This window comes from Pleurodeles waltl, chromosome 6 (assembly GCF_031143425.1).
Source record: "Pleurodeles waltl isolate 20211129_DDA chromosome 6, aPleWal1.hap1.20221129, whole genome shotgun sequence".
In the NCBI taxonomy this organism is placed as follows: domain Eukaryota; kingdom Metazoa; phylum Chordata; class Amphibia; order Caudata; family Salamandridae; genus Pleurodeles; species Pleurodeles waltl.
In genome coordinates, this window is record NC_090445.1 from 827,832,973 (window position 1) to 827,855,200 (window position 22,228).

General features: G+C 43.3%; 1 protein-coding gene across 7 annotated transcripts in view; it reads right to left on the reverse strand.

The window, feature by feature from the left end:
• Nucleotides 1-22,228, reverse strand: part of SFXN2 (sideroflexin 2) — a 138,304-nt gene that overhangs the window by 18,931 nt on the left and 97,145 nt on the right. For all 7 annotated transcript variants that reach the window (XM_069239503.1, XM_069239504.1, XM_069239500.1 and 4 more), the window contains 2 exons: nucleotides 13,215-13,275; nucleotides 9,422-9,488 (listed from right to left, as the gene is read on the reverse strand). In XM_069239503.1, the coding sequence (XP_069095604.1) occupies nucleotides 9,422-9,488; nucleotides 13,215-13,275 (128 nt within the window). The remainder of the gene's footprint in view (nucleotides 1-9,421; nucleotides 9,489-13,214; nucleotides 13,276-22,228) is intronic.

Below are 22,228 nucleotides of genomic sequence, written 5' to 3' on the forward strand. Positions count from 1 at the left end.
CTGCTGAAACATGGGGGCACAGTGTAGCCCAGAGGATTTTCCACTGTTGAGTTTTGTATGTAGGCAAGTGTGTTTGGTAATTTTACACATTGCAGTGGGTAAATTTGAAATCTTCCTTTGCTCAGAGTTCCTAAGGAGTTTCAGTGCCTGTCATATACGAGGACAGAGAGAATACATTTCTGTTAACCCTACTGAAAAGCTGCTTGCACCTAGCGACCCAATCACATGGCAGCATCAATGATTATTGTTTTGTAAACACCAAGTACATGCTTCCTGAGAGTTCAGAGGATAGGGGAGGACAGGATGGACGGGAGCGGGAGGACCAGGGAATCCAAGGTTTGGGAAAGGCAGAGCCCGCTCAATTTAGTGGTTCATCCTGTTATAGCTGTGTTCATTTGGGGCACTGGAAAAGAGAATGCGCAAATGTGCATCAGAATCTGTATTATTAGCCTGAAAAATCTGAATTCCCTACTCTATGACATAATCAATACATTACCTTTTAGAACATCCCGATGGATGCTTTCACGCATGCATGTGCATGCTTTAATCCCTGTAGACCAGAACAGACTTTAGGTATAATGTGTCATTAACAGAAAGTCCACAATGTGCCTTATTAATACTGGTGCTACAGAGACAGCCTCGAAAAGCTCTCTGGCAAAATGACTGAAAAACAATTTATGCATGTGGTATTTCTAACACACGTTTTCTTGCGCAGATTATTGATCCTGTGTCTTTTTCTTTGGGTCCAATTACTGACTCTCATGAGGAGTCATCTTTTATGTAAACTGAAGTGCACTGTCTTTTGCAGTAGCGGAAGTCTATTTGAATGCACTCGTTGAGATCCAGAACGGTTTTGTCGTGGTTTTGTGGTAAAATAATTATTCGTGTGAAAGTGATGTTTCCGTGGAAACATCATGACAATCAAAGTCTGGTGTGCTTGATCAGGTTCCTTTCACTATAAGGCCCAAACATGCTAACGGTGTGGATTGTGTTTGAAGTGCTAAAACTGTCAATATTAAAGTGAATCTCACGAAAAAGTTTCCTCACATACCACGATATCACTATCTCATTGCTGGTTTTCTGAAAAAGGGGTGTTGGTCCCTAGTATAAGCATTTAAAATACTCCTATTTTACCAATCAAAAAGTATGGTATAGACATCTACCGTTGTGTGCAAGATTTGTGTACCATAAATGCTTACCTTGTCTTCCTGTAATACCAAACTCTGCTACGCTGCTGTCATGTATACCATCAATCAATCAATTTATTTGTTGAGCGCACTACTCACCCGGAAGGGTCTCAAGGCACTGCTACTAGCAAATGCTGCATGTTTTGTTCAGCTTTTTCATTCCCATACAAGAGAATAGCTAATATCTTTTCATGTTCTCATTTTAAGTAGTTTCAATTGCCCCGGGTTACAGAGTCGCCTTCCATCTTTTAACATGTACTGTCTCTCAAATGGATCCACATTTGTTCCATATGTTGATAATCTGTTGTTGTTTCTAGCTCTTTGGACCAACACAAGTTTGATTTTCTATATCTGTTGACTGAATTACTCAAAAAGGTCAACAATGCTGTTTTCTATGTATTCAATATTTAGTTCATGAGTTCTCTGCAGGGGAGAGACACCTGTCTACTGAAGCCATCCATAAACTACCCATATCTATTACTGTCTCCCAGGTATTCTCTTTCGGGGATAGAGGCCTACTCTAGACAGTGTGTTTTGGGGTATGCTAACTCTGTCAAATCACTACAAGATTTTAAGACACCCCCGAAAGAGGCCGAACAAGCCTTTGTATCTTTGAAACAAGCACTGTCTTCTGCACCTGCTTTAAAGATGCCTGATAATGCCTTTCCCGATTAAACTACTAAAAGACTTCTTTACTTCCCAAATCTGAAGTTAATGAATTTGTGGCCCAGGTTGCTGAACCCCTCACGCCCACCTTAAAGGTTTTTGCTGAGTTAAAAAATGTGCCCTGAACCATGGAAATAATCAATAGATAAAAATTTAAAGCAAAAGAGACCTAGTTGAAGTGTGTGGGACAAGCATGGAATAGTTACTGTCCCACGGTACTGCTTCCGAATTTAGCTTGGTTATACCATGTGCCACCCATGTGACCAGAGATAGCATGATCTATGCCACAGGTACGCACTTGTTTGTTCTCTACTTCCTTCCACTGCCCAACAGTACTGTCATTCTTGTGCTACTGCCAACCCCTCAATATCAGTAAAGGTGCTAAGACTACCCCTGTTGCTCTTGCACCTCCATGTTGCCCCACTGCTCTCGTGCAAATGCCTCAATGTTGTTCTTATGTTTGTGTTCTCTTCCTAGTGTGTATGTCCTCTGGATGGCTTGAAGCCTTGTGCTGCCCTAAGCTCATGCTATTATTGTAACTAAGAAAATGATCCGAGACTTCAATCCCAAGATTCAGAATTCCCTTCTAGATTGGCACGGATACAGTAACTTACTTTGTTTCATCTATAGTCCAAGAACTTTATAATGCCTTAGGGATTAAACAACACTTCCATAGTGCTCACCGCTCCAAGTCATTGAGAGGTTTGATGGGTCTTTGAAAAGCATAACAGCTAAGATTTGTGCACAAAGTGGGCTCCCTGTGGCAGGTGCTATACCTTTGGCTTGCTGGTAATTTAGGGCCACTCTTTACTGAAAGACTATACTGATTTAATATGACATTTTTATGGGCTGTTCGCTGCTTCTTTCCTCCATGCCGGTGTCTCTAGCTTTATTTGATTATCACTTGTATGATAATTAGACTCTAGAGTACTGCAACCATCTGATTTGCTTTCTCAACAGCTACCATTCTCAAGACAAAGATGACCTGGCCAACCAGCTAGATAGAAACCTGCCACAATTTATAGCTCAACAACTGGGCACATGTAAAAGTCTACCAACGTCTGCACTCCAGTCCTGGTGGCAAAGCCCATACCAGACACTGCTTACCACAAACACCACTGTGAAGTGCCACGGACTGTCTGTCTGGACCCAAGCATTGCGCCATAAGCGCACTACCGAACAGATAACCATAGACCCTATCAAATGAAGCACTGCTGACCCTGCGACTGCAGCTCCTATGAGCCAATGTTCTTCTGTGTCTGCAACCCATAGTGCCCGTACTCCTGCCACTGCACTGACATTATCCGGATACAGCCTGCTCCCAGCTATGACCAGTAACCCCTCCTAGCTACCTCATCCTTCAAGGCGAGTGAAGTGAAAGTGTTGGATTGAAGAGGCTCCTATAAAGCCAGGCCAGTTAGCACTGGTTATGGCCATTACCTAATCAACTAAGAGGCCAGTGGGATTTTGTAGATTATAAGAGTGGGCTTTAAACACTTGTCTTAAATACCCAGGTTTTTAGGGGTGAACACCAACAAAACTAGATCAGCCTACTCTGCAGAAGGAAATTAATGTTAATAGGCACACCATAGAAGGCAAAATCTCCTTACATTTTTAATCCATAATTTAACTCTAGGAAGCTCAGCTAGCCTACGATTATTGGAATGACCTATGCTGGAAGCTTGTTGTAACTTCTATCTTATCCTGCAAATAGACCTGGCAAAAAGGAGAAGGTGGGGTGACCTATGTGCCTCCAAGACATGCCCACTTTGAGAGGTCACAGACAAGCTTTTCTCTAGTATTCTGGATGTCCTGCAGCCAGTGAAAAAGACCATTAGCTGGAACACAGTACAGTGGCGCTGAATGGCATGAACGGCTACCCCCGCTAACAGACTACTGTTATGAGCAGGGGGAGGCAGACTTACATGCTGAGCCAGCAGCATTTCTTACATCTCCCCCTACTTATTTATTTGAGGGGTACTGTAGGGTGCACAATACCTCCATTAGAGGAACTGGAAATCTATTCATAGAAGAGCCAAGTTTTAAGGCCTTCCTGAACTGTAGTTGCTGAGGTAGGGTACAGATCTCCAGTGGGATTATATTTGAGATAGCGATGCCCTGCACCTTGAAAGCTCTACCACCCCATTTGGTGTATTTGGTTGGTGGAACCTTAAAGGCAGCCTTGTTTTTAGATATAAGGTTTTTGATGGGGACATATTTCTTGAACTTGTCTGGGAGGAAAATGGGAGCGGACTCATGGAAAATGTTATACATCATGCGTTAAGATAAGATACGTTTTTGCACAAGGAGCTTGTGTAGTTAGCAGCGGTGAAAATAACCTTTTGAGGTTGAAGATTATTCTTACTAGGGCATTTTTAATGTTCTGTAAGTGAAGTAAGCATACCTGAATCTAAAGTATTAAATAATTATTGCTGCTCTTTATTTTACTCTTAATCATTCATTTCCAACCTTAAATCATTGGAACCTGCTTTAGCAGAGTATTCCACTTTGAAATAGGCATGTTTAAAGTGTCTGAGAGTATTTGTTGCTATATTATCCTTTGTGGTAACATTCTGGAGCATATGTTAGGCCAAGCACAGTAGCACAAGGTTGTTAGTCATCATGTTTTCTGTGATAGTGTGCTGACTTGGGGCTAGCAGTTCCAAGTCCGGAGCCATCTGCTGTAGGACACCAAATGCCTCCGATGTGAGGGAGACGGACAGCTTCCCTAATGTCCCTATATACTGAGGATACGAAGAGGAAACTATGCTTGCAAACACTATTTGGAAATAATACGTTACCATCTCTCATACAGTGCCACAACACAGCAGTCAGCTGTGCACACTAACATTGCTGACAGTGTGCCACAGGCATACATTACAGTGATGCAGAAAGCAAGCAATGTAACCCTTGTGCCTCGGTGTCACTGCACCTGCTGCATTAATGGCAGCTAAACTCCTAACTCCAATAGTATTTCGAGCAGCATGCCAATGGTGTTATGAAATGATGTCACGAGTCCATGAGCCACATATTCCCGGTGCCCAGGAGTGTGTGCACTCTCAGGACTGAAAAGCCATCAAAGCTGTATTGCAGGGTGTGCCTAAACTTTCTGCTATTATAGTCCTGTTAGTTTTTTCAAACAGTAAATTTATATAACTGAAAAACATTAACTGTTATTGTATTAAATGGCAAGAAAGATAACTTAATATGAGCTTCTGTCTCTTTAATAAAATTAGGACTTTCCTACATGAATATTTGGAAAATACACATTGGGGGTCATTACGACCCTGGCGGGCGGCGGTAAGTTGGTGGTAATACCACCAACAGGCTGGCGGTGTTCCGCCAGCAATTATGACCGTGGCGGAAAAGCCACGGCCATACCGCCGGCCCCTCCACTTTCCCGCCAGGTTTCCGCCTGGCGGTCATAATCCCCAGGGCAGCGGTGCAAGCACCGCTGCCCTGGGGATTATGAGTCCCCGACCGCCAGCCTGTCCGTGGCGGTAAACACCGCCATTGAAAGACTGGCGTTAAGGGGACTTGGGGTGCCCCTGGGGGCCCCTGCACTGCCCATGCACTTGGCATGGGCAGTGCAGGGGCCCCCAGGCATAGCCCCATCGCACATTTCACTGCCCGAAATGCGCGACGGGTGCTACTGCACCCGCTGCACATCAGCATTGCCGCTGGCTCTATTACGAGCCGGCTGAAATGTTGATGTGACATTTCCGCTGGGCCAGCGGACAGTAACACTGTTACCGTCCGCTGGCCCAGCGGAAATGTCATAATAGGGAGACAGGAATACCGCTGGCAATGGCGGTATTCTGTCTCCCGCGTCCTCGGCGGTCTTTTTCCAAGACCACCGAGGTCGTAATGACCCCCATTATGTATTAACAAGTCACCAACACAGTCTGTATTCTGTAGTTCCACGTACGTGTAAGGCAATGAACAATGTCAATAGATACTGAGTTATTGGAGTAGTTCAAGGTGTGAATACGATAGTGCTGTGATTATAAATGCATTGTTCTTTTAAATGAGTGGTCAACGTGCTTATTTATTTGGGTATGGCACACATGCTTAGCTTGTCCACAGATATTACTATTACATCATCAAATCAATTGCAAAATGTGGCTCTCTGGGCACCTCAACATATGAAATCAATAAACAAAATGTATAAACACCAAAAAATACTTCCTCTTAGCTTAGAGCAGATAGAACTAAGTTGCTCTTAAATTATTCTTTATGGATGTTTTGAGTGAGACCCATGCAGGGACCCATCTGTTGTTTTTGGGATTGCCTACCCAATCTGCACTGTCCCATAGTGCTAGAGTGACCCACCCTATCAATACGGCTGAAAAAGATGGCCGGTGTGCGATTGCTGAAGACGTCTCAATTGTACCCTAGATGAGCATGGTGCACGCCAGTATAATCGTACATTATGAGAGCGCAGAAAATAAGTCAATAAAAAGGTATCAGTACAAACCATAAACAGAGACGCGGTGAGTGTTATCAGAATGTCTGAGTAGTGCGATAACAAGCCAGGCAGCAGGTCAGGACAGATGTGCGTTATGGGTGTTTGGCAGACATTTCAGGGCTTGAAGCCCACAATGTAATGAAGGTAGAGACAGAGAAGCATAGTAAGAGATATGTCAATTTCTTAACATTGGCATACTGGCGCTCAGTGCAATCGGAATAAAGGTATATATTGAAAGACCCTGCTAATGTTTTAAAAAGGAAAGTGAATATGCTGAGGAAAAACACTGTTCTTATTTTCAACATCTACTGCTCACTTTCCTTGTGTACTATGAGATGCCACGTTGCCTTGTGCTGTGAAGGGCCACTTTTTCCTTGACTCACATATACTTGTCTCATTCCCTCCTGGGGAATGTTAAGAAAGCGCCTTGTTAGAATACTCTGAGGCAGTGAACATGTGGAGCCTTTTTGCAGCATTATCTTTGCCCTGCCACAACATGTATGTATCTGGTCTCACTTATTAGCTTCTTGAACATTAAACGAGGTTGCTCCACTACTGCCATGCCTAGGCCTAACACACAGAACCACCCAGGTCCAGACGTACTATTATTGGACCTGCGGTGGATTTTGAAATTTGTGGTGTGGGGCGGCTAACGCTTTTCCATTTTCTTCTCTGTGTGCGTGCGCTCTAGGTGGAGGGTCAAATGTTCAGCCCGACAATGACGATTCAGAAGGTAACGATGGGGTATAAGGAGGAGGGAGGCCTGAAGGGGATGGGGGCAAGGAGGGGCTGACGGCCCATGAAGGATGGACAGTGGTAGAGGAAGCTGTGTACTTTCTGAATGACTTTCTTGATGTCTCGTCTTTTTTCCTCTGTGCGCAGCTAGAGATTGTCATGATAACACACACAAACGAGGATCTGAAACCATGTCCAAAAAGCAGTAATTCTGATGGTACTATATTGGGCCAATGGCCTACGATCCCAGGCTGTCTTTGCTGACTCCTGACACTCGCACTCAGGTACGGATTCAGGTCACCATTTGGCTGCAAAAACGTATTACTGCTGCACGCGGTGGCACGCAGTGACGTGTGTGCGTGTAGAGCCAATAAGTCACCCTTTTTTTGCTGTCTGCCTGGAGACTTTTTTTTTTGCGGCCAAAATGGTAAATATTGTGTTCATCTCCCTCCTTAACTGATTTTGCAATTATTTCGCAAATCACAAAATGCTGGAGGGTTTGGCTATGGGATGCAGTGCTTGGCAATGTAGTGGATGAAAAGGTGTAAGGGAGGCATGCAGTTTCTGGTTTAATAAGATGTCACCTTTGAACAGTTCTGCAGGTCCCTTTAAGGTAGCTCATAGGATCACAGTCCAATTATCTCGTTACCACACTGGCTTGTTCAATCTGAGATATTATGTTTGAAGTTTATGTTCCAAGCAGGCATATGTTGGAAGGAGATGACATGGACTTTGCTGGTATCATCCCATATATGATTGTCATGGAGATGTGTAGAAATGGTGATAATATGTAAGTTGAGGTGCACTTTGTTGCTATCATCCCAAATAGAATTGTCACTGTGAGATGTGTAGAAATGTTGATAATATGGAGCTAGTTGAGAATGGCAGTGGTTGGCTAAATTATCCATCCATTGGCCAGCAGTATGCAGCAGGTTTCTTCACTTATTCCGTGCCTGTTCAATTGGCGATGAGTGGTTTATTGCTGTGGACCAGTAGAGCACTGGGTGAAGGACATGATCCAAAGGGGTTGTATTCTATGCAAGTGTAACACAACCAAGTTGTATAAGGGAATTATCGTGCAGCCTGCTTGTCCTACAATCAGCTGTCAACAGTTGAGTGTTATGAATATTAGTGTGGACCAAGAGGGATATACACATTAACATTACTGTATAATAACCAGGCTAGACATAGGTCAGCCTTACATACCTTAAAATGACAGATAGTTGTGGGCTGGTTGGGCTATTCTATATACATGTAGCTCTACAGACTGTACTTATAAGAGTGGTTATTATTACAGGTTCTCTCCAAGGGTTATGGCATGATGTAGTTATCCTGGAAATAGCCATGTTTTCACCTCTCGTCTGATGTATACATACTCCTGAATGCTTAAAATGTTGGGTGGTAGTGAGTGCCCGACCTTGGCAGCCTGTACTGAGAAAGTTGTGTCTTTTATAGATTTTTTTATAGGTAGGTGGTATAATGACTTGTGGTGCAGGGCTGGGGCCCAGTGCCGTATTTTGTTTGTGTTGTTCCAATGTAACTTATTGGTTTAGTGTACCTTTTCCTTCTGAGGCTCTGTGGTGATACAGCGTGCCTTAACCATTGCGCTCCTAGCTACAGGTAGCCAGTGGAGTGATTACAGGATTATGACAATATGAAACTAGATGGCTGGGCACACATAATGAGGTGAAGATCAAGGGAATGACTGAAAACTAGGTCCTGCAGGTGCCATTGTTAGTGTGTAGATACCACCATCCACTGATGAAAGGTGAGATCAGATAGGACGCTTGAGCTATGCTATCAGAACTACTGCCCATTCATAAATTAAAATTACCATGTACAGTTAAGTCTGGGTACAGGTGCTTTCAGGCGGGTATGGTGAGGTGTCTGTCGGATTTAACTAGGAATTTTTATACACACAGACAAAAATACACACACTCCTCCCTCTCTCTAGTTGGGAAGATTTAAAAAATGTTGGTTATTTCACAATATAATGTGTCTTCTCTCACTTAGTACCTCTACCAACCCACATTCTTCTCCCTTTCCACTGCCCTGAAGCCTCTCTTGTGCACCCTACTTTGTCCTATAATGTATTTTAACATTATGTGCTAGCGTGATTGTTGGAAAATCTTACGCTCACCCCTCACCCCAAAAATGTTTACTGCCCAAGCTACGCCCCTGAGCATTCACAACCCTTCGTCGCCAAATATCACATTCCTACTAAGTGCGCTGTCCTTCTTCCGACAGCCAGGCTTGCAACAAAAATGTAATAAAAATGCAGGCAGAGCGGACAGATGCATTTTACTATAAACACGAAGTGCAAACTAGTGTTTTTTGTCCGTTAGTTGTTCCTGCGGCTACTTACTCATGCCGGGAGCTGCCATGGCGACTCGGGAAATGACAACCTGGGTTATGCCCTTGACAGCAGCTTTCTATAGGAAAGGAAAAAAGACACCAGAAGAAAAGATTACACGCACAAACCGGGAAAGAGAACATTCCCATCTGGTGCAGCAGTGGTTGGACCATCTGGTCGCTGAACCTGCTGCTCTGGCTGCTTTTATACTGTTTGCATGTCTCATTGGTGATATCGGCATGGAGGGAATAGGTGTGACTGGCAGAGTGTCTGTCTGTAAAAGGGTTTTACATCCCTGTACACCACTCCCAGTTTCTCCACCTCAAGACTTTTTAAACCTGCTGAGGCACGACTGATTGAATATGGCTCATGTAGTTTCCCTGGCGCAGTGGTAGTAACCCTGGGTTTAAATGTTCATCAGTGGGAAATAGCAACGTAAGACAGCTATTAATCGTACCAACAATCAACATGAACTCACCCCCCACAACTAATGATCACATCCAACTCCTCCTAATTTAATCTAACAAAAAGAAACTGGATAAAATGCACTGGATGGTATTCTTGAGCACACAAAACTAATATCTTAAGAGCTAATATGTCCATGCTGATGGTCAATGATGATGGACAGGGAGCTGCGAGTGAACCTCTCCTCTATCTCCTCTCCAGCAACCCCAAAGATGGCTCAGTTGAAGGGGTGGTCTTTTCAGACACCCTCACTGACCAACATCAGACTGACTGAAGATGCAATTCACAGGACTACATAACTGAAAACTTGAATGAGAAGATGAGGCCTGCAAGGATGACTTTTAATGAGTATTCACACAACTCCCAGTCTCAGAAAGGGCTGGTGGAGTTACTGAAGAATGCAAGTTGACACACCTCGCAGGGGCTGAGAACTTTAAATTGGCTTAGATATTTGTATTGACTCGTTCATTAACGTCTTCAATACAGTCACCAAAATAGACTCTGCCATGCCATAAATCAACTGCACAGCCTGTAACAAAGAAATACACATTGGCATATGTTTTAATAATTATGAATTATCCCTGCAATAAAATCCCCCAAAACACATTTCTTGGTAACCCACCAAACATGAGTTAGAGCAGCACTCCGGGGTGGGGGTGGAGTTTGGGGAGTAAAAGTATGAGCAGTAAACACATAAGACAAAAACCCACACAAGATACCAAGGACTTCGGCACTGGAACAAAACAGTGCAGTTGCCTGAAGTCCTGAAAAGTCTTGGCAACAAAGCCTCCCATGCCAACCAATATAGAGGGGCTACTGGATAAAAGAACCACCGGTCAGCACCATTTAAAAGGGGTGGCTGATAGTGAATCTATTGTTTCCTTTGGCCCACAATTCGCTGTTCTTCACCTGCAGATATTCTCTTGCTACCTCAGGATATGAGAAGGAATAATTCTTCCTTCCACCACAAACATGCAGTCTCTGTTAGGGAACCCGAGGGAGGCCGCCATGTCCAAAACAATTAGCTTCTCAACTTCCTGTGAACTATGTCTGCGAGTTAGGGTATCTAAGGCTCATCGTTAGCAATATCTCCTCAGTTTCTGGTGTTGCTTCCCTGCAGTGCATCTCGTAGTTAGTTTGCAGTGGCTACTATTGACTAACTTGAGCAATCCAGTGCCAACACTTGCTCCCTCACGGTTAGGGTTCTGGTCAGCAAACATACCTCTCTGACCTATACGTCGGTCCATAGCAGGTCTCTGTATGACAGATTACATAAGCTATACTATCAGTGACTACAAACCCTCCCTTGGCCAGGTCAGGCAACCCCAAAAGTCTGTTACGATTGGTTTTATTTTAATTCTCCAAGAGCTCAATCTGGTGTTTAAAAGGCACCAGAGAGTCACAGGCACATTTTTCAAATGTCTGTGTCTGTTCAGCTTTCTTACGACAGCCTTACACTTCTTCTCCACTTTCATCGGCTAGTAATCCAGGTCTTGTATGTTGAGCTTGGTGGTTGGAATGCGACCTCTAATTTCCTCCACTGATAATTCCATGGAAGGCATTTTGCTCACATTGTGTTGAGTCACAGGTTATCCAGAAGAGCAGAGAGATCCTCAAGCCCTTCCTCAATGACAAAAAAAGTGTATGACCACACGGTCTTGAAATTCCTTTCTCATGTCCTAGAGACCAACAATTTTGGGAAAGTTATTAGTACTCAACTGGCTTAACTAGGGGCATGACTGGGACAGCAAACTAAAATAAAAATTGAAAATTCAGAGAGGTACCAGACAATGCATTTTCTATTCCAGGTGAAATCTAAGCAAGGCGAAGAAGGAAATAATGGCATCAGAATATCTCACACTATCCCTTGTATTGGGGGACATTGAGGAGGGGACTGTTTTTTGTGCAAAGAAATATGACAGCGGAGGAAATGATCTGATGTATTAATATTGACACTAAAATTGTAAGAGGAGTATTTTAAGAACAAGCGACCTGTAATAGAATGCTATGGAAATTATGTATTAAAGTAACCTTTTTGAAAAGGACAAGAAACAGAGGGTAATTAAGAGCCAGAAATGAGGACGTCATATGTATTTCAATAAATGTAAAATCTAACATGAGAATGCGTTTAAGAAAGAGAGATATAATAATGTACAACACAGAAAATAGTCAAGATGAGATTCATAGTGATGACGGCCGAAATAAAAACCTGAACATGCCATATTGCGTTGGGCTAGTGACAGCAAGTGATGTGTGAAATTGCACGCTTTATAACCACGCTTATGCAGATTATAATCAAGTCTACTTCAAAGTCAAACTGAAATCCTTTAAAATGAAATAAATGAAAAATAAAACAAAAGGAAAACTACACTACATCGTTATGTGTGCACGTACGCAGTATCTGCATAGTGTAAATCCAGCCAAGAAGCAGCAGAGGTTCTGTGAGTTGAGAGTACTATTTACTGCTGCAGGATGTAGTTTCTTTAAAAAAAGAGGTGCTGTCATTATCCCGTTCAGAGGGCCAATGGGCAAGCAGGAGCTCCTGGACTTCTGCTGTTTGAGCACAGTGTTAGCCTGTCTTGCTTTGTCAAGGTGAACACCTTATACTAAGGTTACCTTCAGTATGAATGGTAAAATAGGATGTGCAACAAGTGTGAACATGATTGTAATGTGGTATTTTCCAAATTAATACAAGGAAGTGACAGCTATGCAGTCCTTCTACGTTAAATATAATTTACATGACAATCTGCTATAGGTAAATTAACATTGAGCTCCTTGAATGAAATAATTTAGTTGCATAATAAACTAAACAATCAATGAACATTTGGGCTAGCATCTAAAGGGGTAGTTTGTTGCTTCCATTGAGATTGTTTATAGTTGGGGGTGACAGCTTTGTTGCCAATGGGATACACCAAAGTACATTTGTGATGAGTGGCAGTACCGAAATAAGACACACAAAATGTTACTCTATTAGTCTGCATCCACATCATTCTTTCCTCCATATATATGTCGACGAAAACTAAGCTGTGAGATGGATCACTACCGCATTTAGGAGGGAACTGTGTTGGCGGCATTTGACTAAGATGGTGTTGTATATCTATAAGATGCATTACGACGTATCCTCAGTGAATGTACATGTTTTGTCTAACCTTGCAAGGCAGGGTTAATCAACACTGGCTCAGCTACATAAAAGCAGTTGAGTCAGATAATGGCTCCTAATTTTGATCAAAGATCATGTGCACCTTCATAGTGAACAAAACAAAATCCAAAAGGGGCTATAATGTACTAGAGACGAACTATTAATGCAATTCGACCAGAGACAAAATCGTCTTTGACTTACCTTAGAATACCCCAATTTATTGTCATTTTCGTCCGTGACCATAATTCCATTGATTATTTCCCTAGGAAAATAATATGAACATTTTATCAGCAAGACATTCGTGCTTCAATTGTATAGTTTAATGAAAACGTGCTGTAGTGCACCAAAACAGAATAAAAACCAGATTGCACAAAGAACAAAGCAGTATTTTCAAGTAAAAAGGACTGTGCTTTTATAATGTAACATTCTTTCAAGAATGTGTAGTAACTCGGGTTCTGCAAACTTCCGTACTTGGTGTGGACTGACAGGTGCTACAATACTACGCTTAAATGGTGTCACAAAAATCACAACTGTTTTTCAAACATACGAAGTGCTTTATTTCTAAAAAGATAAGTCCGGTTGCCAAAGTACCTAGGAAACTTAGTCTTGATTCCATCTCATGCCTCTTTCTACTGTCAGTGCACACGTCCTTAATCTTCATCTCACTCTTGCAGGTTCTTTTTCATCCATGCTGTCTCGATTTGTCACTGTTTCTTATCTTACTCCTCCTCCTATTTCCTCCCTTTTCTGCCTTTCTTTCGCTTGCTCTAGTTTAAAATCTAACAAAAGAAAATAAGTCATGGTCCCCACAATTGAGTGCGGATAACCACTAACTACAAACACCTGCACAAATTCACAACCAAAGGCATCTAGAAACAACTGTACCGTAACATTACAGCATAACGTTCTGGGCGTATTTCTGCAAATCTCAAGGTAATAATGTACAGGTATTTTATCACAAGTGCACAGTATATCTCTAGATTCTCTAAGTCAGACTGTCGAGTGGGCCTCTTGGGGCAGGTGAAAGTTAGTACCACACCTGTGGTGCTGCAGTAGATAATAAGCAAATGCCTAGGAGCTAGTGCAGCGAATATGATCTGCTGTTGTGCACACCCACTGAGAATTTGAGAAAGCATCTGGTCATCAACCTGGTGACTTATAAATGAGGCTGAGGCCCAGTATTTAAGAGGGTTAACCAATTATAATGAATTAGGTTTAAACCATTTTAGGATGGTGACGAAATGATGGAAAGCATGATGACCCTATCAGCATCTTAGGAGGTACGTTGTTGTATTTTTGGAAGCTAAACATCATTGAAATGATGGTGACTCCCACCAAATGACATGGGATGACAGACAAGCATATTTCCGACCTGGAGTGCACAAATCGGTATTGAAATCCAGCCTACAGTGGTCGAAAAGCAATTGCTGTCAGCTGAATCTGAAGAGAAAGCTCAAAGGTAACAAGGGTAGATGGACAATAGAAGAATGATGTGCTACGAGTGCTTTTGAGTGGTCAAGCTGCTGCACTCTGCACAAACATGGTACGCCTCGATTACTTTGCATAAAGGGAATCCTAGTAGTCGAGGTGTACCAGAGAACATTGTGAACTAGTAGTTCGAATCCTAAGCATTCAAGGGTATATGCACTCATAAAGGAGGCGCTCGCTGGTCACTAGATAGATTCTAGGCAGGTAATGAAAAAGAAAGTCCAAAAAACATATGCACCTTTTCCTCAAACAGGCATTTGATGTGACCACTGTCCAAGTGAGTGCTTTAATTCACTCAAGTATAGCCAACACTCAAGTTACAGCCTAGCACTTTGGGGCCTCCTAGGAGACCAGTAAATACAGAATGCATGCACCAAACACTTGTGGTCACACTCCAGTTCTCAAAACAACAACACTGCCATGCATCCGGGCTAACCTCTTTGAACCACATTATTTTTAAGTTGAAAGTGCAAGCGCTGTGGCCTGTTATAATCTGTCTGTGGGCTTTTAGCCACATCCACCGCATGCCCATCACTATCACTCATTCATGGGCTTGCCTTCCAAAAATCCTTTGTTATCAGTGGTAAATGCTTTACGTTTGTCCCTCCTTGGGCCAGTTTTGTTACCGCCTTGGCCATCGACCCGGTTACATGGATAATTGCATGTTTACTGATTTGACTGCGAGCAAACTTCTTTTTCCTTTTGTGTATCTCCTTAGCTCTCATGCTCATGGCAGCCATGGTGCTTTGAACTGGCTTGCTTATGTAACTGTTTTACTTTTTATTTTCAATTTATGTGGCAAGAAAAGTCCAGTTAGGAATTTACAACACTAATAACTCTAACTTGAGCAAACGCAAGACCCATTGCATTGCAAATGCTTGTTTACTTATTTACTTTTACCAGTGCTTTTACCCAAAGGACTGTACAAAATTAATTGGTTCAAAAGTAAGAAAAAAGGGAAGTTTACAAATAATCAAGAATGCTTGGAGGATAACAAAAGATGTTCAAGTAGTAAATGGTTAAAGGCTGATAAGGTAGGAGAACTTTACAGAGTTACAGAATGAATGAGCAAACATGAGACACAAGGAGGTCGAGGAGCAGACAGAAGAAGGAAATATTCAGGAGAAATATACACGAAGGAGTCTGAAGATAGACTTAAAACACAAACAAAGGGGGGGGAGTGGCACAGAATAAAGACATCTACAAACAAAACGAGTAGCAAAAAGAATTGAGTAGCAAAAAGAAACCAACGAAGTTGAGAGAGCTATGGAAGTATGCACTGAGCAGGGAAGTGAAAAAGGCAAGATGTATGCATGAGTTTTGAATAAACCGAAGAGGCACAATCAACAACAAATAGAAGAGCGGTAGTTATAGCGATACAGAAGAAAAGAATAAAGAAGCAACTGTCTGTAAAAAATAGGAAAGAAAGATACTAATCTTGCGTGCATTAGCATCAGCCCTAATCATTCCAAACTCTCTCTTCATCGATATGGCCAGATGCATTTGGGTATTTCAAGCTGCAGGGAGTGCTGGTGGGCTGGGAAACAGAGGCTGTGGTACTTGATGTTAGGCTGGAGTAGAGGGAACAGGAGAACAGCACTACGAGAAACCACAGGGAAGCACGCTATCAACCATGACCACTGCAATACAAAGAGCACTCAAAAGGAACCCAGAGCTCACCCTTTCCATGACGGCTACCTCCTGAGTATTGTCAAGACTAGATGCATAGATTCCCAAAACAAGATGATCCTTGGACAGTCAAGTCCAAGGAAGACTATTCTCAACTATGGCTTTTATCTTGGGTTCGACGTGATCACCATCAACTATTATTGGGTCTGCCTCCTATGGCAAGTGTCTTTGCAACTGTTTACTGTATAGGAGGTTCCAGTAAGAGCAAGACACATGCACACCCTCCCCTTCATGTTCAAAGTCTGCCTCGGGACAAGCAATGATGAAGACTATGCATTTAAACCCAATACACCAGGTCATCAGGAGATGTCTTAATGTTTTTCTGTCTTTAGCCTAGCCAAGCCCATTAAATCTATTATGTTAGACAATATCTCTCAAGTGAGCATCATATTTTCTTAGTCCTTGCTATTGTCGGGGATATATGTTGCCGGTTTACAAAATCACTAACATAACAAAAGAGAAATGACTATTACTTTTTGAGTCCTATGTAAATGTGAAGACCTTGTCATATTAATACTAATAAGGCCAACATGAATGACTGCGTAAAGGTAAACTCCAAAGTGATACATTAAGGAACATTGGTAAATCCATTTCTGTCTTCCTGAAAAGTATGTGTGAAACTAAGGTCAGCTGACATAGTTAGCCAAAGATAAACATACTATAATCCCGTTAGTACCATCAATTATGGTTGAGGAGTTTGCTACTTGTCATTCCTCCTCTGCGATTTAAGTACACTTGCAATCAAATATGTTGCTTAAGACCTCCATCATAAGATAACAGATCTATAGGCTCCGTCACCAGGTCTGTGAATGATTTGTTGAAATCATTTTAATCACTGTGGATTGCTGAGCCCTCACAGAGTTAAATGATTTTATGTGCTTTGCCAAAATTTTTGTTGAAAACATACTTGGGCTCTAAATGTTCTAAACCAGTGGTTACCAACCTGTGGTCCAGAGACCCCCAGGGGTCCATGACACATTCCCAGGAGGTCCGCGCCCCTGGGCCAGCAGAAAGGCACTTCTCCAGCTGGGGCCTCCGCACAGAAATATGTGCATGTTTTTGTATTTAAGACTTCATTTGTGCAGCAGTTTTAAAAGCACTTCAAAGTTTCAGGCACAACCATGGCTTTCGGGCAAAAATAAAAGCGTCAAAGTAACTCTGGTGATTAATGTATCTGCTAGAGAGAGATAGTTTTCTCTAGTAGCAGTTTTGACTTATATAAGGTAGCACATATGGTTACTATGCCTGTTGCAAAGAATGTGTATCCTGCAAAGAAAAGTATTTTATGTGCCTAGCACAGTGGGTTATTGCATTTGTCACAGAAATGTTTTTGTTACTACTCAATTCATAAGTTACAATTGTAATTTAGCACAGCGAGCTATGAACTGACATCGAAGCGCTGCATGCAAACTGCATGGCACAAATTAGTTTCCACCCCCCAGTTTTTAATTATTGTTATACAGCTAAAAAAAAGTGTGCTTACTTAGAAATATATTCTTATTATTAAAGTCAACGCTACCCATTGTGTTTTGTTCTGAATCCTGGGTTTGCACTTCTCCAGACCAAGCACTCTTAGAAAATGCCTACCAGTGTGGATGGTGTGAGAATCCTACACCTTGTAGTCCCCTGTAAAGTGCTCTGACACATCTTTAGCAATTCGAGCATTTGTTTGGTGTGTACTTGTTTGTGTATTTTTTGCGGATTACTGTTTTAATGTTTGAAATTTAAATCATACAAATTGCTTGGGGATCCCCAGCTTGCAGTAGTGATTTAGTGGTAGTCCTCAAGAGTCAAAAGGTTGGGAACCCCTGTTCTAAACTGTTCCCAACCTGTGAGTTTCAGGGCCGCGGTTATTAGCAAAACAGACTTGGTGAAGAGTGAATATTTTCTAATGAAAAGTCTGGTAAAACCACATAAAATTCCGAAACATTTTTCTGAACAGAAATGAAAAATATCCTGAAATCAAGGTTATTGATTTCATCTCTACTATTTTCAACACCTGTAGATAGTGCAGCATGCAGAAAAATAGTTTTTTAGGTTTAAGAACTTCAGTTTCAACGGTAAGAAGTCTTTAAAACCTAAGGTCTGCCGGGATGTCTTGCATCAGCATAAGCTCTCAACAGATGGATCAGGCTGTTCAAGCCCCGTCTTTGATCTTTGTTCTCAAATCAGATACAACTCCAATGTGTCATATTTAAAAGCTGTTACGTCTGCCAACTATTAGCTCTTTATAATGTGGAAAATATGGCACCTCAGCAACCAAATGCAGCTCTGCCGTGCAGGCCTTGGTTCTAACTTGCCTTGATACAGATAGTGCAGTCAATGCTGCTCTCCTGAGGCCCTTTTCCTTCTTACCACCAGGTCACATCACCCTGCAGCTGTCAGACTTGTGAGTGGTGACAAGAAACATGAGTGCATCACTTTAGCAATGTGAAGCCTTCACTGGCTGACTGGCAGCAAGGTTAAAGCTTAAGTTGGCCCGTTTTACTGTGAAACGTTTTGAGTTGTCGCTCCATTTTACCTTCCCTATAAGCATAACCTCACATGTACGAAGGCCTAACAGACATCACTGGGGCCAAAGCCGAAAGTAACTACATTTCACAACATTTTGCACACATTTCACAAAATGTTACCATGTATTTCACAGCTATACCTGCTCTCTCTGAAATGTTCTTCTTGTTTGACGAGGAACTATTCCTGAACTTTCATTAATGTTGTAAAATGTACTCATATATTTCAGGTCATCAATTCACTGCTCTAAATGCTACTTTTTACAATGCTAATACATTCTCGCTGCAGCGGCTATCGATTATTTTAACAGATAAGGCAAATTTACTGTTATATGCTTCTTCAACATGTTTTACATGTTCTTGGTATAGTCTTTCAATGCCTCTTAGGCACAATGTGTGCTGTATAATTGTCTGAAAAACACAAATCAAATTCTAAAAAAGTAACAATGATACTCCTCAAGCACATTCAGGAGCTGTTTGACAATTTCCCCCTCCTTCTGTAAACTAACACTTGAGGAAAAGAAATTGTAAACTGACATTTTTCCTTTTCCTTCCCTCGCACAGGAAGTCACATTTGCTACACACAGGGGTCAGCGGGCACCCTCTGCTGGTGCCACCCGAGGTAAGCACCTATTTTCACTATGCCCTAGTAGAAGACCCCAACAATAATACACAAGAATTCACACCTCCCTCAATATTATTTCAGTCACTATGGTCAAAACACAAATGTATGTGTTAGAAATGGGGTTTTGCTGTATCCCATGGAAAAGACGATGACAGGAGAAGCCTTTGTCTCAATTTATTCGCAGTAAGTAGTAAGAATACAAACACGCTATGAGGATTTACACTAGCGTCTATGTCCGTCTCTGTCCTCCGCCGTCTATCCCAACCATCTCCTTTCGAATCCCCGTCACCTGTCAGAATGGAATTGTCATCACGGAGCATGCGATGACAATTCCACTCGCGTGCGAATACAACAGGTTTCTAGTAGGCTAGGGTATGCACCTCACACAGGCAGGACCCATCACTCTAGCCAGGGTAAGGGAGTTACACACCCAAGATAATCCCTGCTCACCCACTTGGTAGCTTGGCCAGAGCAGTCAGGCTTAACCCACAGTCAATGTGTTAAGTGTTTGCACAACACACACTCCTGTGACACAAGAAATACACCACAAAAGAGAGCCCACACAAACATATATATGAAAAAAAAAACTGTACTTTGTAATCGTAATTACGGAAGTAAAATCAGCACTGACAAGACTAGGACCACCATAGAGGATTCCTTTCCGATCTGCCAACTGGTCTATGAGTGCCTCCCCCCTCCTACATCAGCAAGGAGACCTCACGAGGTTCCCTGCTGCCTCAATTCCAACAACCAACTGCCCACATCCGAGCAGTGCAGCCGCCAGCACTCTACCCCGCTGTGAAGTAGGGAAAATCCCCCAGGTACCCACTGGCCCAGGGCCCTTCCCGCTGAGTACAGACACCAGCCAGGGACCGCCATGCGGGTCCCTTGTCTCAAAAATGCTCCCACAGCAGCTGCCTGCGAGCGTGCAGTGCAGCTGTCTCAGCCACTGAAGATATCTTCCGCCGGAGTGAGCCGTGCAGATCCTAGAAACGGTCTACTTCTGGTTTGCCTGCTTCTCTCCCCACGCAAAGGGACTACCCTGGCAAAGGAGACAAATATAGGCCGCTCACCCGGGCCCTGATGATGAAAGCAAGCACAGGCAGAACTTCTGAGCAGGGTGTGGCTGCCCTCAAAGGTTCCGAGTTCGGGAGTGAGTGCCTGCTTGTCTCCTGGGGGCACTTGGAGGTGCGTGCTTCGCCAACACCACCCTAGATGTCGGCAACAGTCCCTGCCATACTCCTCCTTCTCCAGGGGGTAAACAGCAAGGCTCTCTGGGTATTGGTGCAAAAAAAGAATGCAGGATCCCAAGAGGGATGCGACTAGGCTGCGTAGCCTCTCGGGGTCAAAGAGCCCTGCATGCGCTGATCAGGACCCTGCACAACCTCTCCTTCCCACAGTGCTCTCCATGCGCTGACCAGGAGGGTGAAAGAAAACTGCATTTGGCTCTCCTCACTGGAGGGCTGAACTGCAAAACAGAGAGGGGACACACCACCCAGTCCCTGGGGAGCCCTGGGAGCACAAAAGCAGGGAACTAGCAGCAGGCCAGCACATCAGGGTCCTTGGGTTGAAGTAACAGTCTTCCTTGTGAACTAGCAGATGTATCCCAGCAGACTGCTGCAGGACAGTCACCCACGCCTTAGTCACAAGCAAGCTCGACTACAGTAACGCCCTCTACGCCGGCACCTCGACTAGAAACATCAAATAACTACAACTTATCCAGAACGCTGCCGCCAGACTTGTCCTAGACCTCCCACATCGAGAATCTCCCCACACCTGAGGACCCATCCACTGGTTCCCGATCGAGAAACAAATCACCTTCAAGCTACTCACCCACACGTACAAGGCCATCCACAGCGCAGGACCAGCCTACCTGAACCACTGCGTCTCCATCCACACCCCCGCCAGATCCCTTCGCTCCGCCCAGCTGGCCCTGGCCACCATTCCTTGCATTCGTAAAACCACCGCCGGAGGATGATCCTTCACCTACATTGCAGCAAAGAGCTGGAACAACCTCCCCCTGCACCTCAGACAAAGCCCATTGCTCACTATCTTCAGGAAGAACCTAAAGACGTGGCTCTTCGGATAAGGTCCCCTCCCCCCAGCGCCTTAAGACCCTCACGGGTGAGTAGCCGTGCTTTACAAAAACTGACTGATTGATAGCAGACCACAGGTCAGCACAACTGCATGTCAGTCCTAATGGCAGTTCCTCCCAGCATAACAGTTCCTTCCAGCAGCATCAGGTGCCAAGTCCACGCAGTGTCTCAAAACATAGGGCTACAGCTCCTGTACTTAAACTCACAATATGTTTGATCTAGGGGGCACTTCAAAAGAATGTCAGAAGTGCACAACACACCTATTCAGCCCCATCCCTGGCTTCAGACCTCAGTAGGGGGTAAACAAGCCCTTTGGGTGAGGGCAGGAAACAACCTACACAAATGTAAATGAACCCCGCCTCCCACTGTCCCAGCCCAGGAAGACCACTTAATATGCAGATGTAATCCTGTTACACCTTCACCCTCCCTGTGTGATGGCAGTCTGGAAAATATGCACAAAGCCCAGCTGTCACTCCAACCAGGACGTGGCCGGGGTTAGACTGTAAAGCACAAGAGGCATAAGCACAGTGAAATGCCCACCTTCTAAAAGTGGCATTTCCACAATAGTAATAACAAATCCACCTACACCAATAAGCAGGATTTCTCACTACCATTCCAAATATACAAGCATGCCCACGCTATTTCTTCTCAAAGATCAGAAATTACCACTTAGACATTTATAAGGGAATTCCTAATGCAAACAAATGAAAAGGGCAGCACTCACGGACGTGAGAAACCAAATAGGCTGTTTGTCACTACCAGGACATGCCACACAACGAAGGCACATGTCCTACATTTTACCTACAC